A 21736-nucleotide genomic window follows, 5' to 3' on the forward strand; every position below is an offset into this window, starting at 1 on the left:
TTTTATAACTTCCAATATTTTATAATTGATAATTATACGATTTAATCCGATATTCCCTTCCGAATGCCACAGGTCATCTTGCGCTAGCTTTATAATATGTTAATGTATGACTTCATTAATACTCAAACATCATTCAATAAGGGGATAAAAAGTTTCGTTTCATTTGGTCATTCTTCAAGAATGAAAGAGAAAACGGGTTTTGAGCCAGAACCTTTCGCATATCATGTAAAATAGGTGTTCTAAATCCGAGTTAGGCGAGATAGATATTGCAGTCTTTAAGTTTTGATATTCCTTTCATAAATCAATATGTGGGTGATGTCATTATTGATGTATACATTCACGCCGAAGGGCTTCTAAAGTATGGGTTATTGATGTTACCATGACCATCACTTCCTCCAATTTTGTACTTTTGCTTCTCCTCCACTTCTTCCCATAATACTCTATCAACTTTAATAGCCGCCCAACTATCCAAGGTGAAGAAATTCCTTTCTCAAAGGAAGTCAAATATCTAGGAGTAATCCTACACAAAACCCTGTCATGGAATGGACATTTGCAGGGAGTTTTGCACAAAGCTAGACTATCCTTGTGGACTTGTCGCAGTCTTTGTGGAAAAAATTGGGGTCTTACCCCAGAAAACTGTACTGGCTCTATGTGACTGTGGTTAGACCTATGATCACATACGGAGCAGCAGCCTGGTATAGGAAAGTCCGACAGACTTCAGTTATCAGTAAACTTTCACGAATTCAACGAGTAGCTGGATTGGCAATCTCTGGTGCGATAGGCACAACGCCAACTCTAGCAATGGAGGTTCTGCTTGGCCTATCTCCTCTGCATTTGCGTATAGAGAAAGTGGCTAGAACAACCATTTACAGATTTAAGCAATATGCTCAAAACTGTTCCGACATGTCCTACCAATGGGCTGCGGAAGACATTATAAGCACTGATACTTTGCTATCAATGCCGTCAGATTTGGCGGTATCACTATCAGTGATTAATGCTCGATACCAGATTGTACTGCCTGAGCGGCAGTCCTGGATCCAAAATGAAAATTCTCTGGTTCGGGAAGACATTTGCTTGTACACAGATGGATCAAAAACGCCTGAAGGGGTAGGAGCAGGAGTATACTGCCAAACACCTCGAATTAAGCAAGCCTACAGCCTGGGTACGTACTGTACTGTATTCCAGGCGGAAGTATTTGCTATTGACATGGGTGCTAAAATCCTTCTTGAAAGAGGGGTGAAGAACATGACAGTACGAATTTTCTCAGACAGTCAAGCCGCTCTCCAGGCGCTGCAAGCCGTGAAAACGATGTCGGCTCTGGTTAATGATTGTAAGAGAACATTAAACACACTGAGTTGTGATAACAGAGTCTCTCTGATCTGGGTCCCGGGTCACTCTGGGGTTGCTGGCAATGAAGCGGCAGATAAGCTACCACGAGATGGCAGCGCTGAACCGTTTGTGGGGCCGGAACCAGCAGTTGGTGTATCATTTGCGATGGCCAAATATAGGATTGGACTGTGGGCTGAAGAGAGACTTCGCCTACTGTGGACCAGTTCTCCTGGAATGAGACATGCTAAGGTGTTTATTAACATCGCCACTGTCAAACCCGGGAATATTTTAGGACTTGCCCGTAGTAGCATAAAAGTTCTAATGGGTGTTTTTACTGGACACTGCCGATTAAAAGCACACCTCAACTTGTTGGGTTTAGCCGACGATGTTGAATGCCGACTATGTGCGGAGGAAGCAGAGACGGTTGAGCATGTTTTATGCCACTGCCCTGCCGTTAACCGTATCAGATTCTCGATTTTTGGGTCGCAGTTTATCTTCTCAAAAGATCTGAATGACCTTTCGCCGAGCAAGGTAGTAATGTACGTTAAGAGCATTGGACTGCACGGTGAAATTTGATAACGATATCTATCGGGGTACCGATAGTAGAATACCCGATATGTATTCTATGTAATGTAATGTAATGTAATAGCTGCTTAATTTCTGGGGTGTTCCAAATAGGGTATGAGGATCTACGATATAATCTCTTAGGAACAAATAAATAATAAATCTCATTCAACTTTGTATTGAAAGCTCGCAAACCATCATCCGCATTAACCTACACATTTAGAAAAGACCAATTCGTATAAAGTAGTTCGTCGTACAAGCCAGGACAGTTGGCTTTTAGAAAATTATAGCGACCACCCAAAGACGGTAAGTTCAACAAACTATAATTTGCCACCATTGTAATATCTAAAGCGCGATGGTACTGATTCTAGTAGACGAGGGAATCATCATGAACAAGATCAAACCAATGACCAGTACTTGTCAAAACCAAATCCAATAGACGTTTGTTTAATACATGATAAGAAAGTCACAAAAATAATCACGTTTCTCCACATTTGATGATGCCTTAATATATTCAGGCAAATTAACATCACCAAAGATAAGGACAGGATAATTCACAAATTTATATTCTAAGGCGTACAACACCACGATATATAAGGCTACTGACCATAAAGAGCACTTGCAAATCAACACATCGACAGGAGGTACAAAAGACTGAATATCTATATAACCAGTTCAACATCATGATGACTAAGTACAGCAAGCAGAACTCATACATAATAATAAAACAACAATAACAAAACACCTCACTTCCCCAAAGTACTTAAACTCCTTACTAGCACCAAATTTGTGACCCGTGCGACAATAGCAACAAACCTCCCAGCAACAAACTTTTACCCGTAATTTCCTATCTACTTTCTTAGCTGATATCTTCCTTATAATTAGGGATAGCGAAAAACTAAATGCACCACTTGAAAGCTTGAATCTTTCTCTATCTAAAACCGGGTTTTCGTCTGCCGATAAGTTGATATTAAGATCAATAAAAAATGAAGAACACCGCGCTGTACTTGAAATAGCTCAAAATTATCAAACTTCAAGGCCTTGTGCAATTGTTACGAAACCGAATTTTAAAAAACTGTTATCACAGTCAGAAAGGGCGCTCCTTCAGCTATCTCAATCCGGGTTTTCGTCTAAAATACTCTTCCTCTAAAATGCTCTTCCACTAAACAACCTTCTTATTTGATAGGGAGAAAACTATAGAACCATATCTATCTTATTGAAAATTTTCTGCTCTTTCTAATGGTATCTTTTAATAACAATTATACACTTTAATTTAACAACAATTATTAATTAAAGTTATACGGGATGGTCAGAAATGTGCGTCAAATTTCCGTATCTCAAAAAGTTTATTTTTTTAAATGGCAACTCTACTTTTTTCCCTCACCACCGTATTATATGCTGAAAAATCAGGAGACTTTGTGATTACATCCCATACTAGTAGAGTTACTAGTAAACATACTAGTAGACTTTAAATTTAGTTACTTTACTGTAGACATTAAAATGCGCACACCCAATATCCGCAAAAGATTTGAGGAAACCTTAATTGGAAAGACATGTTTAAATTTTTGAAAACTGTGCTATTCCTTCCATCCCGCTAATTTTGACCCAACTCAATTCCAACGGCAGTTATTCCAACAAGATGGCGCGCCACCACACCTCAAGAAGCTACTAAATCAGTTTTTGACAAACAGGGAATTCTTAAAAATTATTGGTTACCATAGTTACTCATGGCTACTGCTATTTTTATCATTTATAAAAATTTGAAATAATTAAAGATTAAACTAATTTTTCTCGAAAATTTTCTTATGTAACCAATATTAATATTGAATGTACTATACTCTGTTTTTAAACCAGGAGGAGTATTTTAAATTTGTCACCAGATTGACCTTGCACGTGATTGGTTGAATGCGAGGAAGGTTCACACACAGGCAATTTTGAATTTTGATTTTGAATTTGAAGGTTAGGTAATTGATAATTCGACAGTTTCGTGTCATTACTGTATATTTTGTGTTCTTAAACCCTTTTTCATTATATTTTGAAATAAATACACTCATAACTTCAATGTTAATTTGTATATATAGTGTTAACGATAACAAACGAAAATAAATACAATAATAAGTAAATAAATAAATAATAATTATTAATTTAAATTTACCGCCAAAATATCTAGTGATATTTTCTGGTGATTTTTTCCAGTGTAAATCTGACTTTCGCGTTTACTCCTCCTGGTTTAAAAACAGAGTATAGTTCTAGTGCAAGTGTTAGTTCTAGTTTTAATTGTTATTCAGCGCTAAGTTGTATATTTTTAAGTTTCGGGTTTAGCCCTGTGTCTTCAGACGCTGAATGTTAGGTAAGGTTAGTTTTGTTTACAAACATTAATTATACCATGAAGTATTTTTTGGCAATTAGTAATGGCAATTATAGCGTGAAGTTTTCTTTTGTAATGTCAATTATAGCGTGAAGGAATGTTCGGTAAGGTTAGTTTTGTTTACAAACATTAATTATACCATGAAGTATTTTTTGGCAATTAGTAACGGCAATTATAGCGTGAAGTTTTCTTTTGTAATGTCAATTATAGCGTGAAGGAATGTTCGGTAAGGTTAGTTTTGTTTACAAACATTAATTATACCATGAAGTTTTCTTTGGCAATTAGTAATGGCAATTATAACGTGAAGTTTTCTTTTGTAATGTCAATTATAGCGTGAAGGAATGTGAGGTAAGGTTAGTTTTGTTTACAAACATTAATTATACCATGAAGTTTTCTTTGGCAATTAGTAATGGCAATTATAGCGTGAAGTTTTCTTTTGTAATGTCAATTATAGCGTGAAGGAATGTTAAGTAAGGTTAGTTTTGTTTACAAACATTAATTATACCATGAAGTATTCTTTGGCAATTATACTGTTTTTAAACCAGGAGGAGTATTTTAAATTTGTCACCAGATTGACCTTGCACGTGATTGGTTGAATGAGAGGAAGGTTCACACACAGGCAATTTTGAATTTGAAGGTTAGGTTATTGACAATTCGACAGTTTCGTGTCATTATTGTAAATTTTGTGTTCTTAAACCCTTCTTTATTATATTTTGAAATAAATACACTCATAACTTCAATGTTAATTTGTATGTTTAGTATTGACGATAACAAACGAAAATAAATACAATAATAAGTAAATAAATAAATAATAATAATTATTAATTTAAATTTACCGCCAAAATATCTAGTGATATTTTCTGGTGATTTTTCCTAGTGTAAATCTGACTTTCGCGTTTACTCCTCCTGGTTTAAAAACAGAGTATAGATTCAGAAAAAAAATCTTCTTTTGTATTCCGTAATAAAAATGGGGGATTGCCATTTGAAAAAAATATCGATTGCGTCATAAGTCGTTAAACCGTTTAACGGGTAAATTATTTTTTCGTTTTTAAAAACGATTTAGTTATGGTAATGCAACTATTTGACCTTATTGACAAGTGGTCTCTAAAAATGAAGGAACAATTTTGAAATCTATACCAAAAAATTGCACAAAAGTTAAATCTTTAGACCGATTTCAGGGATTTTTCCATAAATCGTTTATAATGATTTATGATCAAATGGGATTTAACTAGAAACAGAAAAATCCACAACGTTAGTAGTTTTTGGCACAAAACATGTTTGTGCAAGCGCGCGATCGTCGCGTGTTATACACCACTAGAAAAAGCAGGAAATTTTCGATAAGATAGGTCTGGTTCTAGAGTTTTCTCCTGCTCATATAAGAAAGTTATCGACCCGAACAGGGTTTAAGAATGGCTAAAACGTGTGAGTTTAGCAGTTTTTGGAAAAAAATGTACGTGTGCAAGCGCGTGATCGCCGCGTGTTATACATCACTAGAAAGAGCAGGAAATTTCCCATAAGATAGATATGGTTCTAGAGTTTTCTCCTGCTCACATAAGAAAGTTGTTTAGAGGAAGAGTACTTAAGCGTTTCTGCGTGTAGGGATGGACATTAAGGGTGATTTAAGCATGACGCCGATAGATATTGACCAACGAAAACCCGGATTAAGATAGCTGAAGGAGCGCCCTTTCTGACTGTGATAACAGTTTTTTAAAATTCGGTTTCGTAACAATTGCACAAGGCCTTGAAGTTTGGTAATTTTGAGCTAGTTTAAGTACAGCGCGGTGTTCTTCATTTTTTATTGATCTTAATATCAACTTATCGGCAGACGAAAACTGAATAATTTACATGACGTTTAATTAAGATTACCAACTACATATAAAATATTTATTATAATTTTATCGTTCAACTAATATAAACATTTAAACTTTATGAATTTTTAATGCAGGAAATCAAAAAAATGTAAAGCTGTGATTATTTATTCATTTGTTGTAGTACTAAATTTTTCATATTGAAAACATATTTTTATGAATAATAGAGAGAGTTGTGATAGATGCATGTTTGTACAATGTCACTTCGCTATCGACTTGACTAATTGGAAGTAATGAATATTTATTTTGCGCAAAATGGTGGAAAGAATGTACCCGACAAAAATCAATATTTTCTCAAGTGCTATAATAGGCGAGCTTATATGAATACAAAAGACCGTAATAAATTTTTTACAACTACCCAATAAATTCATTTAAATGTTTTAAAATACAAATAGCTTTTGTAACATTTTCTCGAATTTAAACGCGTGTTCACCAATTAATGAACCCGTAGAATTTAATAGTAGCAAACGGAAGAAATGGAATATTTACGTGTCGATAAATTTAAAGGATGGTTCTACAAGTCCGTGCGACTAATTTTAATCCAGGGATCGTTGCCAGTAAACCCACCAGGAAATAAATGTAGGACCCATTCTGTTCAAAGTTTACGCCTATATTTTCTAGCTCGCTCTCTACCATACTTGTTCGGCGTTCTACGTAGTGCTCAAATTAAAATGTTCGCATGACTGAATATCGGTATTGTTTCAACCAAGCAATTAGTGCACGATTTAAAAAATCTATACTTACAAGAGAATAATAAAACATTCATTTAAAAGATTAATTTTGCCAAAGTTGTAAACATCCAACAAAAATATCACGTATTTAAGGCATGATAAATGAAACTTAAAATTGAAACGGTTTATAAAGAGATGTGAAAAATATCCCCCCTCGTCCACAAGTATTAATCTTCCGACTCCTGATGGCATGTTTTTTTCTCTGCTTACTTAGTTACACGGTAACGAGATGAATTGCCTCGTATTGTACTACCCACCAAAAAAATAAAAATTGAGTGGTTGGTGGCAACGCTGTGGACCATTTAGAAAAGGGATGAATAAGATAAGAAAATTCTTTAAGTTAAGTGGAAAGTATATATCTCGCCAAGAGTTATCTTAAAATTGTTGAATTCGTGCTCGAACTGAAAGAAAAGTTGGGAAAACTTTTAAAAACCACGTTCATTTCATTTTTTCTTCTTTTATTACTCCATTTTAATTTATAACTTTAATATATCTACCATAAAACGTTTCGTTAAAAAATCGATAAATTAATATTTCGTTATCAATATTACGAGGAAACGTAAAATTGAAATACTGGGATGCTAGAAAGATATTAAACGAGGCAACGCCAATAGTCGATCATGAAGGCTGTAAATATACGAATATACTTTCGAAATGCGGACAAATAAACAAACTCTCGAGGGCGCCATGAAAGAAAGCTATTTCCTGGCATAAGTGCTTTTCCACAGCTTCTCTTGGCAAAATCATCAGAGGGTGGAGTTATTTTTTTTACAAAACTCAACTTTCCTTTCGGTAAATCATCCCTAATTGCCCGACGTCTAATGGTTTCAAAGACGGCAATCTCAAATAGCTTTTATCATGCGACAGCTCGTAATCACATTAGAATTACACATTAAATCATGTGTAAATGCAGGACCGATGAACACTACCAAGCGAAGATGGTTAATTTCAAATTCAAATTTAGTCGATAGAGACATAATGCAACTCGCAAATTTTGCCCTGTCTCCCAATTCCCTTTCGAGTCGGGGAGAATTAACTGATATTGCCATGATTTAAATATACAGTGAATTTCACTTAAATTGAATTCACAAAAATATACTTTGTCCCACATAAAATGCAACATGTCAATATTACAGTAAAATCTCGCTATAACGGATCAACGCAGTGTCCGTTATAGCTCAATAAAAATATACAACAATCTAGCGCTGAATAACAAATAAAACTAGACTAACACTAGCACTAGAACTACTGGCACAAATCTAAATGTTAGCATGAGGCAGCTTCAAGTGCCTTATCACTGAAAACAGTTTCTTCACTCAAGTTGATGCAGGGGAACCTCAGAGGACACCTCGAAATCCTCAAGGACCAGCCGTATAAGGTTATATTTGGAAGCAGGGATGATTGGGCGAAGGGTGGGCTTCAATTAAAAAGAGAAGCCCTAACCTGGTACACCGATGCATCAAAGGCAGTTAAATCCGGAGTAGGTATGGGCATCAGTGGACCAAATAGCCACATTAAACTGCCCCTCAGCTCGGGCATAACAATTTTCCAAGCAGAAGTTCTTGCTATAAACTTCTGCACCACTTTGAACCTACAGAAGGGACACAAAGGTGCATCCATAAACATTTTCACAGACAGTCGGGCCGCCTTAAAGGCAATTCAGGCCTACACGTGTGACGCCGCACTGATCAGACACAAATAATCAACAGTTGGGAGGTCTCAAAGGTAGCCTTACGGTATGGAAAGAACTTCCAGGTTACAGACAAGCGAAGACTATGATAACTCCATCGCAAAACAAAACCAAAGGAGATCTAAGGACGCTCTTAGGTTACCTGACTGGCCAAGCGCCTCTCAAAAACCACCTCTTCCACATTGGACAAGCTGAGGATCAAACTTGTCGACCTTGCAACGACGAGTCAGAAACAGCTGAACATATACTGTGCAATGCGTTGCCAGAGGCCGTCTAAGACACAACATTTTCGGTAAAACTCTCTTGACATCTACCGACATAAACATTCAAGACCTCAGGACAATACTAAGGTTCATCAAGGATCTACATTTGCTCTAAACTTTTGGAGTGCTAAAGGTACAATAGATCTTACAGGTCGCGGTAACGAGAGGGGCCGCTCCCCTCAGCCCGGCAGCAATAATAATAATAATAAGACCTAGAACTAGAAACATTTCGTTTAGCCGTGCCTCAACCCAAACATTTGGGTTTAGCCGGACGTCTCTAAAGATGGCTAAACCCGAATGATTCTAGTTCTAGATATAGTGTTAGTTCTAGTTTTACACTAGTACTGTTACTATGTAGAACTAACACTTTACCTAGAACTAGAATCATTCCGGTTTAGCCGTCTTGAAAGACGTGCGGCTAAATCCGAATGTTTCTAGTTCTAGGTCTAGTGTTAGTTCTAGTTTTAATTGTTATTCAGCGTTACGTTGTGGTATATTTTTATTGAACTAAAAGTAGAACTAACACTAGACATAGATCCAGAAACATTCAAGTTTAGCCGTGCGTCTCTTAAGACTGAAACTTTTCCAAGCAAAACTTTTCCTTTGCAAAACTACCCAATGCCTGTACTATTAAGTGCATAGTAGTTTCGTAACTATGATTACTAAATTCATATATTACAAGATATATGAAATTCCTGGTAAATCTACTGGTAGAATGGAAAATACTGATTACGCGAGTTAAATCGGTTTTACTTCTTTTGCTTTTTAAAGTTAAAGTCCCTAGATTTACAAAGTACCGCGGTTCGTCGCCATTTTGGCTCGAAAGTCAAGCGGGAAATTTAAAACTATGTCGTTCTATTGATAACATTACACCAAAATTCCTTTCTGTTTTCTCGTGGTATTCTGAAGAGTCGAAAGCCCTTCTTACTGCTATTTTTGCAACTCCAAAGGCAACAAGATGGCAATATTTTTGTAAATAAGTGGTGAGATGAAGTGACAAGTTGTCAAACCGCCATTTTGGCTCGAAAACAGGCGTCATGAACCGCGGTACTTTGTAAATCTAGGGACTTTATTTAAAGTAGTTAAATCGCTACATCTATTGAAAGAAACAAGGAATTAAAATTTAAATTAATCAATCAGGTTGACAACCTAATCCACCCTTCAAAATTAAAAAGGTATAAATTAACAGAAAATGCGAATAAAAAATAATGCGAAGAGTTGCTACGGCATCACCAATATTAAACAGCTGCTGCTATTATTTTCATTTTGGTGGAACATTTCTAAGCGGTTATATCCTGAGACCATTACATTCGGGATTTGCAAATTTTTTTAACACAAGCATGGGATGGGCTGTACAGGGTGGGCAAATTTGGGTGTTATTATAGGCTATCTCAGAAACTATAGGAGATACGAAAAAAGTAGGTGCCATGTCCCGGTCTCTTTTTTCGAGACTAAGCCAATCCCGCAAACACCAAACCTCTATCTTCTTTTGTTTTTAAGTTATAGCCAAAAAGTCAAATTTTCGTGATTTTAAAAAATGCTCATATTTCGTTTATTTTTGAAATTAGAGAAATGGGGTTGATACGTTCTTAAGACACTTTTTTAAGTAGAATATATTGCCGTTGAAAAGTTTTAAATATACTTGATGATTTTTGAGATATAACACAAAGTTGTGTTTTTTTAAATACAAACTATACTTGATTATGATGTTAAAGAAAAGAGCATATTTTTAGCTTTCCAATGATGTATCGCACGCATGATGTTTCTGCGGAAAATAAGCGTTAATTTTCAATTCGAAAATAGTAAGCGCGAATGTTCAAAATTTTGATTATAGTAGGCGTGTCCGGACAGTAAATACTACCTAGTGGCTATAATATATGGTTTTGCACGAATATGACAGAATAAAGTTGGTTTTGTACCATTATTTAGGATAAGTTGGTTTTGTACCAACGAATAAAAACTTTGAATAGTTAATTTAAATTTCTCAGCATCTTATCGCTGACTTTGTTCACCAATAAAAAATGATTAGCATTTAAAGTTTGTTTATTAAAAATACAAGAAATGTATTAATTAATGAATAATTAAATATGGACAACTTCAGGAACTAAACAGTCATAAACTGTCATCTTCTTCTACTCAACTTACTGGTTGTAAGATTAGAACAGTTCGGTATCAATGAATGAAATCTTCGGTAGTATTTTCCCAGTTTTCCCCAAACATAAGATGTAGAAGAATCTTTTCTTTTGAAATTGGGTGAGATAGAGGAAAATTAGGAATCATAAACTGGGAGCGGACTTTCCATTGAAACACCGTTTGAATGGGGATATGAAGACTTATGTATCATCTTCAAAGCGGACTCCAATATATTCTATATTTAATTTTATCGTTTTATTTAAAGATAATGCGGAACTTCTTAAACGGGAAACTCGTTTCGCAAAATTCATGAATGAAATGACAAGTAAACTCACGTTGCTATAGTAACTAAGTAGTATTTAGCGTTTTAATCGCCTACTATAATTAAAAATTTGATTTTTAATCTTTAATATTTTAAAAATTGAAAAATAACGCTTATTTTCCGCAGAAACATCATGCGTGCGATACATCATTGGAAAGCTAAAAATATGCTCTTTTCAGTAATATCATAATAAAGTATACTTTGTATTTAAAAAAATACAACTTTATGTTATATCTCAAAAATTATCAGCTATGTTAAAAATTTTTCAACGACAGTATATTCTACTCATAAAAGTGTCTTAAGAATGCATTAACCCCATTTCTCTAATTTCAAAAATAAACGAAATATGAGCATTTTTTGAAATCACTAAAATTTTACTTTTTGGCTATAACTTAAAAACAAAAGAAGATAGAGGTTTGGTCTTTACGGGATTGGATTAGTCTCGGAAAAAGAGACCGGGACATGGCACCTACTTTTTATGTATCTCTTATAGTTTCTGAGATAGCCTATAATAACACCCAAATTTGCCCACCCTGTACACTCAGATCCGAATTCTTTATATTATAGAGCAATCATAAACCCGATTGTGAAGGTTGTAAACTTTTTTGGAAATGTTTGGAATAAAATTACTGGGCGACGCCAACATCAACCACAAATAATTATTGACGATGACGATTAATAATTAGAATTATAAGGTTATTTTGTAGTGTAAGTTTTGTGCACGTAAAATTTGTGGTGATAAAATAAATTTGATTTTCTTTTTTTTTTTAATTTAATATTCTTTACAATGTTAGTTATAAAAGTTCTTTCGTAACGAAGACCCGAGAATTCTAAAAGAAGGATCGTCTACCATAAAAAGGATCATAAATCTTTTATATTTTATTAGGATCCTCCCGACAGAAAGTGGTATGTATATATTACCGTCAGATAAAATTATTGCTATTGCTAAAGTAACGTTTTTCTCCATTACTACGGAATGATTTAAAATATTTTTGGTATTTGTATAATTAGATATTGAATGAATTTAAGTAGAACATAATTTTATTTTGATTCGTTTTTATAATAAATCACCCAATATTTTAGTTTAGAACTTATTTGGAAATATTGAAAAATATTTGATATTATTGTAGACATGTGGTGTGTCCCGAATTCAGCAGCTTTCCTAGTTCGTGTGAACAGCTTGGCAGAGGTTGAATTTACATTTAAATAGGATCTGAGATGATTTACATACGCTTGACTACCGAATATTGCTCTACCTCAAAAATATAAAACATCTTCGGAGCGGATTTCTTATCTCGTTTGTTATCGAAAACTGTATAAAATTATTCATTTATTTCATTTATGTTATAACTTATTCGCATTCTGAAAGTGCGACCGCGTCACGCAGGTTTAATAGTTGCTGGTAAAATGTTTACTGTGACAGTTTATGAGGACATAAACCGAATGTGCGAAACAACCATTCCATTTTGGGACAGACCTCAGTAATAAAATGTCCACCGCCGCCACCGTTAATCCCCAAGCCATTAAGTCTGAAAATAATAACTTAGGCATAATTAATGTACGCCCTGAAATTTTAGCGAGGACGAGGAAATTGTGACGTTGGGTAAACGGTTTTAAAGGACAAGGGATTTTTTGCTTATGCGTCAAAACGAAATGTAAAATTTCGAATCCGATTTTGAGTACACAAACTGATCGGAATTCAAAAAGGTTTAATTTTAACATCACTTGTTTTGAAACGTATTGTGCAATTATATTGCGAATTAAAAATAAATATGAATCATAACACATTTTAGGACTATCTTGGAATAACAACAGCATCATTGAAATAGCTCGACACCTAAAAAAATTGACTCATTTCAGTCAGCAATTTTCAGCACTCCAATCGAAATGAAAACACGAAACTGGAAAATACAAAGCGAATATTTGTGTATTCTCTGCTTACGCTTTAACGGTTGACGTTTGTACGAAATTAATTATTTCATACCGGAAATTTAAGCACCGTTTGCACATAGATTGTTCATTCTATCGCATACGTAATACAGAACGTTCTCGTGCTTTGTAGGAACTTTGATCCTTGCGGTTATGATCAAAGGTCGTAAACTGTAGCATTAAATAGTTTATGTACATTTTTGAATTTCACGTTATCCAAGCATAACTTGCTTAAATTTTAGAATGTATTTACGTTTATAACGCGATAAAACAATGTAAAATGCTCTGCATATATTGCAGGTTTCGCGTTATAAACTGCGAAACTTTAGTCGTATAAGTGTACGAGTGCCTCCTAACGGCTCGATCTTTTACAGGACTTAAACCCGCTAGAAGTCCACCTGGCGCCGACGGGACGCGAAATGGTACAAGCTCTAAGGGGTTTGCTCCTGCAGGCACATTGGCATACATTCACCCTTCTGGCGGATTCAACTTCGACGTCAGCCCTGCAGAGACCAGAGCTTTGGGGACCTGTCTCCGAATCACCCCTCCACCCAACCCTCATCTCTTTGCCGTCACCGCTAAGAGCCCAGATAATCTTCAGGTAGGGTAGAGTTTCTTGTCACTTATAAGGATTAACTGAAAGGAACCAAATATAAACATTTTACTTTTACACAAATGAGTCTTCGTTCAAAGTTGAACTTTATTAGAACAATATAAAATTAAACCGTAACCGTACCAAAAATTTAGCTTATCGAATCATAAATCCTTGCAGCTATAAATTCCGAGTTTAGCATGGAGGTACGCAGAAACTTTGAGGACGGTAAAAATTCCCTTGTTGTGTTGTATAACTTGCGCGAACTTGAAGTTTGCAAAATGGATGCATACCGCCGAAGTAAGTTTACCACCAACTTTTAAAACTTGACGGAGTAAACGTATGAGATCTCGCTCCTTTTGCTCGCCTAATCCAGCTTAATTAATCCCTGCTGCAGTATAAAATAAACTCATTTACACGTTGTTAACTACCCAGTATATGTGTGACAAATGTTGTGGGATTCGCAAACCGTGTTATATAGCTAATTTTAGTGTGGAACGAGGTTATACATTACATCGTAAGTCTTGTCCCATAATTTTAATATCTGTCATTAGGTAATTACCATGCGAAGTTTAATGATTAGATAAATAACCCCCGAGACTAATTGAGCTATTATATAACCTTGACATTTACGCACTAAAACTCTTGAAAATCGGGTGTTTCAAAGTTTAAAATAAACTTTATTTATTCTGAAGCTCTTTTATCTCCAGCCTTTCTAATATCCATTACTTTCGCCAAAGTTCATTGAAGCAAAAGTAGTCCACCTAATTCCGAGGAACCCTCCTCCCAAAGAGAGTAAAACCTGGGATTTCAGTACTACCATCCATTCTCAGAATTTATCTCGGGATAGAAACGTGTTCGCAAAGTTCATTAAAACGTTAAGGCAATTGCGGGTCTCATCAATCATTGAATTAAAAGAGAAAATCTGCGACAACTAGGGTTAAAAGTCCTGGTGTAAAGTTCACAGCATCGTCTTCGTGTAAGAACTGAACCGAGAAAGATATGAACTTAATGAGAGTCTGAAATTAATGAAAAATGTAAAAAAGCTTGGGTCAAGAGCCCAAATAGACTTCATACCGCCAACTCGGCGTCAGCATCCCTTTTAAAAATTCTTACTAAATAAATAATTACATCCATGCTTTTTTTTCTGGTTTCAAGAAATCTAGTTGAGTTAGTTTAACATTTCAATTCTTAACGAGATTAAAAAGCTCTCCCTACGGACCAAAAGGTAATTGGAAGTTGTGCAGTTATAGGATTAGTCGCACACCGTTGGGTATTTTCGATAAACGTCGACATAAACTTCTCATCGAACGGTTCAGAAATCGCAGAAGAAAAAGGATATATTTGCTGTCGTCGTTGGTGGATCGACGTAGATGGTTTTGCGGATGTAACCGCAAAAGTTTAATCTGTTTTCATTGAAAGTTGGTACTTTTCTTGTTACACCGCTTCGGAAAGAAATCAGAAATGAAATTATTTTTGGTTGAAAGACATTTTAACTTACAAAATAATAACTTTAAATTATATAGTACTAGAAACATTTGGATATATAGTTAATAATGCAAGTATTAATTCTAGATATTGATTGCAAAAAGAAATACATGTCACATTCAGAGTCAGGTTATTGTATATTTTTGTTGAACTAGAAGTAGCTGTCTTAAGAGACGTAAAGCTACACCACAAATGTTTTTACATCTAGGTCTAGTGTTAGTTCTACTTCTAATTCAACGAAAATATACAATTAATGTGACATGTATGAATGCTTGTATTCAGACGCACGACTAAACCCGAATGTTTCTAGTTCTAGGTCTAGTGTTAGTTCTAGTTTTAATTATTATTCAGATTGTTATATATTGTAATAAAGCTTTTAAGACAGGTTTTACCTGAGAGAGAAACATAACCTCAATTCAGTTGACAGTTAATTTTTAGTTGCTCATAATTCTCTTAAAACTGTTAATATCTTGTCTAAACCATCCAAAACGGGAAGATCAGTGTCAACTACATCTAATTTATTAGATTTCGAAAGATTTTGAACGATTTTCACCTTGAAAATTGGATTTAAAATTTGTTAAATTCAAACTTCTTTTGTGGTTGGAGAATCTTGAAACCTCCAATGGACGGCTGAAATAGAAGGATATATGCATTAAATACGAAGTTTCATCCAGATTAGTGCAGAATTAAAGAAGATATGAATAAAATAAGTTTTGGAATTTTTTGAGTAGTTTGAGAGAAATCCGCTAGATGGATTCACGTAATTTAAAAATTTGAAATTATTTTAAGGAAAGAAATGGCGCGAAACCCCTCAACCAATCAGGAGCGAAGGTTAAAAATAGAGTGAAGAAAATTTTCTGGAGAAGGGGAAAAGGGTATAAAAGAAAGGAAAAAAGTTGAACTAAGACAGTCCAATTTAGTAAGGCGAAGAGCGCGGTTGATTTTGATAAAAAACCTAACCTAAAAAAGTAGAAGTAGTTTCCTAACCTTAAATTGGTTCTTCGATAATTTCAATGCAGATTTAACGTCAAAACAAGATCCGATTGAAGAATAATTATCCGAACCGAAGTTTTCCGGATTCCTGTCTATTTGCCATTCCTAAGAGGGACCTTCCAATCGAATTGAGTTACACATAACCTAAAAGTTATTTATCAGATAAGTGGGAATTTTACTGTTAATTTTTATGTCAATAATTGAAGATAACTTACAAGTCAGTTGAAGAATCAAAATTACACGATAACACTATTACTTTCATTTTAATTGAGAATCTATCGATTATTATTGACAGACTTAAATCTTTAGTAGTTTCTTAACGTAAACATTTTAGTTTGACATCTGTCTTTATTGGCGTTTCGCTCTCTCTCAAATAACGAATTTAAAAATAGAAACCTGTAATTTAAACTTTCCTCTAAAACTCGCTAAATTATTAACCAATATTAATTTATCGAATAGTAAATTGAAATAAGTTTCAAGATGATATCAAGAGTCAATTTAACTTCAAATTACTGTAGGTAGTTTCACATGCCGCGTGTGTTTGATGTCATATCAAACCCCTCTTCACCTAAACAAATTTATCGTACATACTGCCGATCAATATCCATAATAAACTCGTTAAGACCATCGTATGCAATCAATTATGGATGAATATCGCCGCAATGTAGTAATTATCCTCAACAAGGTCGTCTAGATTACTTATTCACGGCATCTAGGGTTAACTGCGCAATTCAAAGAAACCCCCAACAACCGGAAACTGTACGGGTATCATTTAACACCCGTAGAGCTGTCGTGTTTTCAGTGTGGAAAGCGAGAACCCACATCGACGTCTGAATATTTGATATTCACGTTCTAAACTAACCGACCCATTTTGAATTATTGCCGTCCGAGATATTTTAGAACGCATGAATTGATGGTTTACCCAGTGCGGTAACACGTCCATTTTGCGCTGACTTGCATTTCAAATGACTCGTTCGAGGACGAATTATTGAAAATTAGTTGTATCGAACGATGTGGTTGACAATTTCCTATCGAGGCAGTTCTGTGTTACATTTTATTTGACTTTACCGTTTGTGGAGGCATTCGTTTCATATCTATAAAAGCCTGTGGGAAAGGTTTATCTACACAAAAGTAGTTTTATAATAAAAAATAAACAATATTCTTTGTAGTACAGAATGAAATTATTTTCCTTCGGAAAATACGGAACACAAAGTTAAATAAAACGGAGAATTTCTCAGCGAATGTTAAACAACTTGAAGCAGTAACAGTTTATTCGATGACTTTGCAAGGAAATTATATAGAAATTTTTTCAACGTAATGAATCCAGTCTTTACTGCATCATCAATTAAGTTGATTACTCACTTAATCACGTAATCTCGTAATTGGATGAACCAACCACGGTGCCTCTTATATTTTAAATCGATAACGTCTTTCTTGATGAAACGCATTGGAATAAACTATTTGAATCCTTTTTTGTTAATTAAGTTCTAAACGGGACGACTTTTCAAGATTCTCTCGAAGAGAGAAGAAATGAAGTTATTGGGTTATTAAGTTTACGCCGAACTTTTTATATCCGGAATCAATTTCATCGTTTTGAAATTGCAACTTAATGTCTGTAATAAAATTCATCCAATAATTTATTACCGCAACAAAACGAAAGTCGGCGAAAGAAAAAGATCTACGGTTTTCCGTCTAAGTACGGACACCGGTCTTCTTGTAAATCGTACAAAAAACCCTTATGAAGGTCCTTCGTTACGTCGTCGGCTCTTCGGTGGTATCATCCCATTGTCCAAGACCATAATTTATTCAGGCTTGATTACTCATCCAGGTCGAATAGTGGCGGGTGGTTTCTCGGAGATTTCCGGCTTCCTCAGGCCACCCTTGACATGGGCAACCCAGACGCTGAACGTGATTTATCAACGGTTTCAGCAGCCGGTTTTTGTCGTCTCAATTCTCGAGGCGTTAGTAACGGTGTTTTCATGTAACCAACTTAACCGAACCGCCCTATCGTTACACGAAAATTGCTAGTACTAAGATTATTATTTTGCTGATTTCAATTGCTACATCAATACAAAAACTAAAAATATGGCATCTTTACAAATTGTGTAGTATTTATAAGTGCGTGTATTGTTAGAAATAAAACCAAAACTAGAAACTGTACTACAGTTTGTAGTTTTGGTTTTATTTTTGTTTATAATTTATGTTTAATGTTAGGCATGATACCATCATATGTGTTAATTAAAAATGATGCGTAAAAAGCTAAAAAGTAAGAGAATACTTTACTCTTGAGGAAAATCCTAAATTTTATGAAGTACTCCATAAATACTGCGTTAATCTTCTTATCCATACACTTCTTGACGATAGGCAACTATATCAACACAAAACCTAATAAACTTAACATCCTACTATACATACATTAATCATAGTTGTAGCTTTAAAATTGAGTGTAAATTAGCTGGATTTATTAACACCACTAGCAGTTAAATTAGATCCGGGCTTATTACAAGTACGGCACCATCTGCAAAGTAATGAGTTATATAGGAATTTAAACTAAGCAAGCGATATCTACGGTTCGTGGTGTATCAGAATATACAGCAACAACGCAGAATACGCTCTTATTCCAGCCGGGTCGTTTAATCAATTCGAAATTAGATGACTACGTTCATGTTTTCCTTTCCCCAAGGCTTTACTCGACTGCACTTTCGCAACTGAAACCACAAAGGAAGCACTTCGCTGTAAGAGCTGTTAATTATAATTGCTTTTCAATTTTCGGGCGTTATTAAGTCACCCCAGTAAATGCGCTTTATATAAAACTAAGTCGACCTCGAAATTGCACTTTATGGTTTTATAAAACCCATTACTGTTTATCTTTGAGTGCTAGAAATCTCTTTACAAAAATTCAATAACGTTTAATTTGAAATTAATTTTTAATTTATTTTTTTTCAGAAAGCTGGCGGATATGTCGCGGTCAACTAGAGGAGTAATCGTGCTTTTAGGTGATCGTTCAACAGCAGGAAGGATTCTTGATTACGCTAGGCGCCTTAACATGATCGATGGCCACTTCGTTTGGTTGTGGATCAACACATCAAATAACGCGAAAAATAGAAACACCACGTTATTCGAAGACTTAGAAGATCACGATAAGGAGTTTGGCTTGGAACATTCGGAATCATCATCGAGTAGACCAAAACGTGATATACGTCGCGAAGCTATAAGCGAAGAACTTTCCGATTTGCATTTCGGGAATTTATTGAAAAGAGAACGGTATTTATTGTTTAATAAGGACCAACGATTGCGTGGTTTCGATAATTCGAAGTACAAAGGGAGCAGAATTTCGCATGGTAGTGTAAATGTTGTGGTTGATGTGATAAACAGGACAGGAGGGAAAGTGATGTTGCCTCAAGGACTATTGAGGCTTAGACCTTTAGCGGTTAAAGTTGATCGGCATCTCGTCAAGGGTGCTGCCAAACTTCTTGTCGCCACCTTGAAGAACGTACTATCAGGTTGCCCAAGTTGGCTGGACGATGGTTTGAAATCTTTTCAACTATCAACTAGTTGTTGGAAATCTTTGGGTTCCATTGAACAGAATTTCTCTACATATTTTGCCCGGTAAGTTATAATAATTTAATTTTATTATTGATATTATTTGTAATCACTAAAAGTACTTTATTAGATTGGTATCAGTTTCTCTATGATGTCGTCAAATCACCGAGCTAACACTAATATAGCTGACTAACACTGTATTAAACAATTACTTAATCTCAAAACATCAATACAAAAATTAGAAAACCTGTCATCCTTGGAAACTGTTTAGCATTTATAAGTTCGTAAGCGAGTGTTATGCAAAATGTTTCCCAAATGTTTCTAGTTTTAGTTTTATTTGTGATGATGTAGGTCCTCGTCTGCAAGCGAATTCCGCTTAATTAGGCATGATGCCGTAATGCATTAATTAGGGATGTTGCGTGACTTAATTAAGGCATGGACGCGTAACATCGACACAGAAGTTGGGTACTTCTCAAGGATGAACAACTTCATGGATCTAGTGAAAATTTTTTCTATGTCATTTCCATTTTGCATATTATTAAATTTATTAGTTTGTTGATCTAAAACACTAAAATTGGCTATCGTTTAATAACTAAAATTGAATGTAATAGAGCGTTAATAGTTCACAATTTATACATTATCGCATAACCCGTTCTCATTAAATGTACATATACTGCTGTTGTGCTATTACGAGCGAGACAAACTGACAAGGTTAATTGATTAAATACATTTATTGAATATATACAGTAGCTTTACATCCAATTAAAATATACGTTATATATCATTCAACGCAAATTAAATTTTAAAGTTACATTACTACATCGAAAATTTATGATATATTAAAGTGTTGGTAACGTTTGATTGTGAATTGTGAAAATGAATAACTCGGTACTTTTCTCAACTGGTTCCTTTTTTAAAAGGTTTTGTCTGCATTTGACGATATTTGTTGCCCGGTGAGGAAATATGCAAAAATATGTAAAAATTATGGGCCATATGCCCAGAACGTGCTGTATCTAGCGTACTTTGGAAAGTTTTTAAAATGAAGGGTAAGTTTTAATTCACAACGGTTCTATTTAATCAAGTTTTGTAATAAATTTTTTAATAATAATGGATCTAATATAAATGTAAATATCTTCTGTTAAAAATTCACTGTAAATTTTTTTGCAATGATACTTGGAAATATTTTAAGCGAATTCTCTCTAAACTCCATGTCTAGAACATTGAAAAATTCCAATTCGTGGAAATTAGCCGTATAAATCCACCAAAGCTAAGTGAAACCGACACGAGTTGATGTCTAATACGGGTTTCGTACTTCTAAAGGACTTCCAGCGTTTGAAACTCAGTTCCTGGTAGCGTGATGTATTTCAGACATTCCAGTAAGTGATTTTTAAGCTTCTCTAACCGCTATGGTCGTAATTTTTAACATTCTCTTCGTTTAGGGCTGAATCAAAAATATAATATCCAAGCAATTTCAAACCAAATGTCTTCTCACCATGATTTTCGAGGATGCCTTTTATGTGGTGGACAATTCCCCTTTATCCTTCTGTATGACAGTTTCCGCTGCTTATTCGTGCAACAGTCGTATAATTAAATTTCTTTTCGAGTACCAGTTACAACGTGATTTAGTTTCACGCCGTTGAATTCCTTTCCATTGAACTCTCATCGTTTCGAACATTCCAAGTTAACTAGAAATAGCTCTAATTAGGTTAATTAGTTTTGAGAGGGAGATTTTAATCAAAGTGTTCCAATACTGAAAGCTTACGTGAGCAACTATCTTAAAAAAGCAATCTGTTTTACAAAATGATCAATAAGTTCAAAGTAAGTAGGTTAACAAGAACTACTTAAAGTTTACCCACAATTTACAGAAATTAATTCTAAGCGAGTTATCTTTGAAGTTCATAACCAACAACTGTAGCAGGAAGG

The 21736-nt window shown here is 34.8% G+C and overlaps 1 protein-coding gene and 1 long non-coding RNA gene across 8 annotated transcripts in view; one reads left to right on the forward strand and one right to left on the reverse strand.

Annotated features, from left to right (window-relative positions):
• LOC111427272 (uncharacterized) overlaps positions 1-21736 on the forward strand; it is an 85334-nt gene that overhangs the window by 43645 nt on the left and 19953 nt on the right. For 5 of the 6 annotated variants that reach the window (XM_071193940.1, XM_071193942.1, XM_071193941.1 and 2 more), the window contains exons 3-4: positions 13572-13798; positions 19217-19879. In XM_071193940.1, the coding sequence (XP_071050041.1) occupies positions 13572-13798; positions 19217-19879 (890 nt within the window). Of the gene's footprint in view, positions 1-13571; positions 13799-16761; positions 19006-19216; positions 19880-21736 lie in introns of those variants that run through there. The other variant, XM_023062328.2, reaches the window with a different exon arrangement.
• Positions 12994-16574, reverse strand: LOC111427275 (uncharacterized). Of its 2 annotated transcripts, XR_011639588.1 has the most exons (6): positions 16486-16574; positions 16265-16414; positions 15670-15907; positions 14867-15234; positions 13934-14808; positions 12994-13833 (listed from the first exon to the last, which is right to left on the reverse strand). It is a non-coding gene; the product is annotated as an uncharacterized lncRNA (long non-coding RNA). The 2 variants fall into 2 exon arrangements; XR_011639587.1 differs by having other exon boundaries at positions 13934-15234.

The sequence above is a fragment of the Onthophagus taurus genome, chromosome 2 (genome assembly GCF_036711975.1).
Source record: "Onthophagus taurus isolate NC chromosome 2, IU_Otau_3.0, whole genome shotgun sequence".
Lineage (NCBI taxonomy): Eukaryota > Metazoa > Arthropoda > Insecta > Coleoptera > Scarabaeidae > Onthophagus > Onthophagus taurus.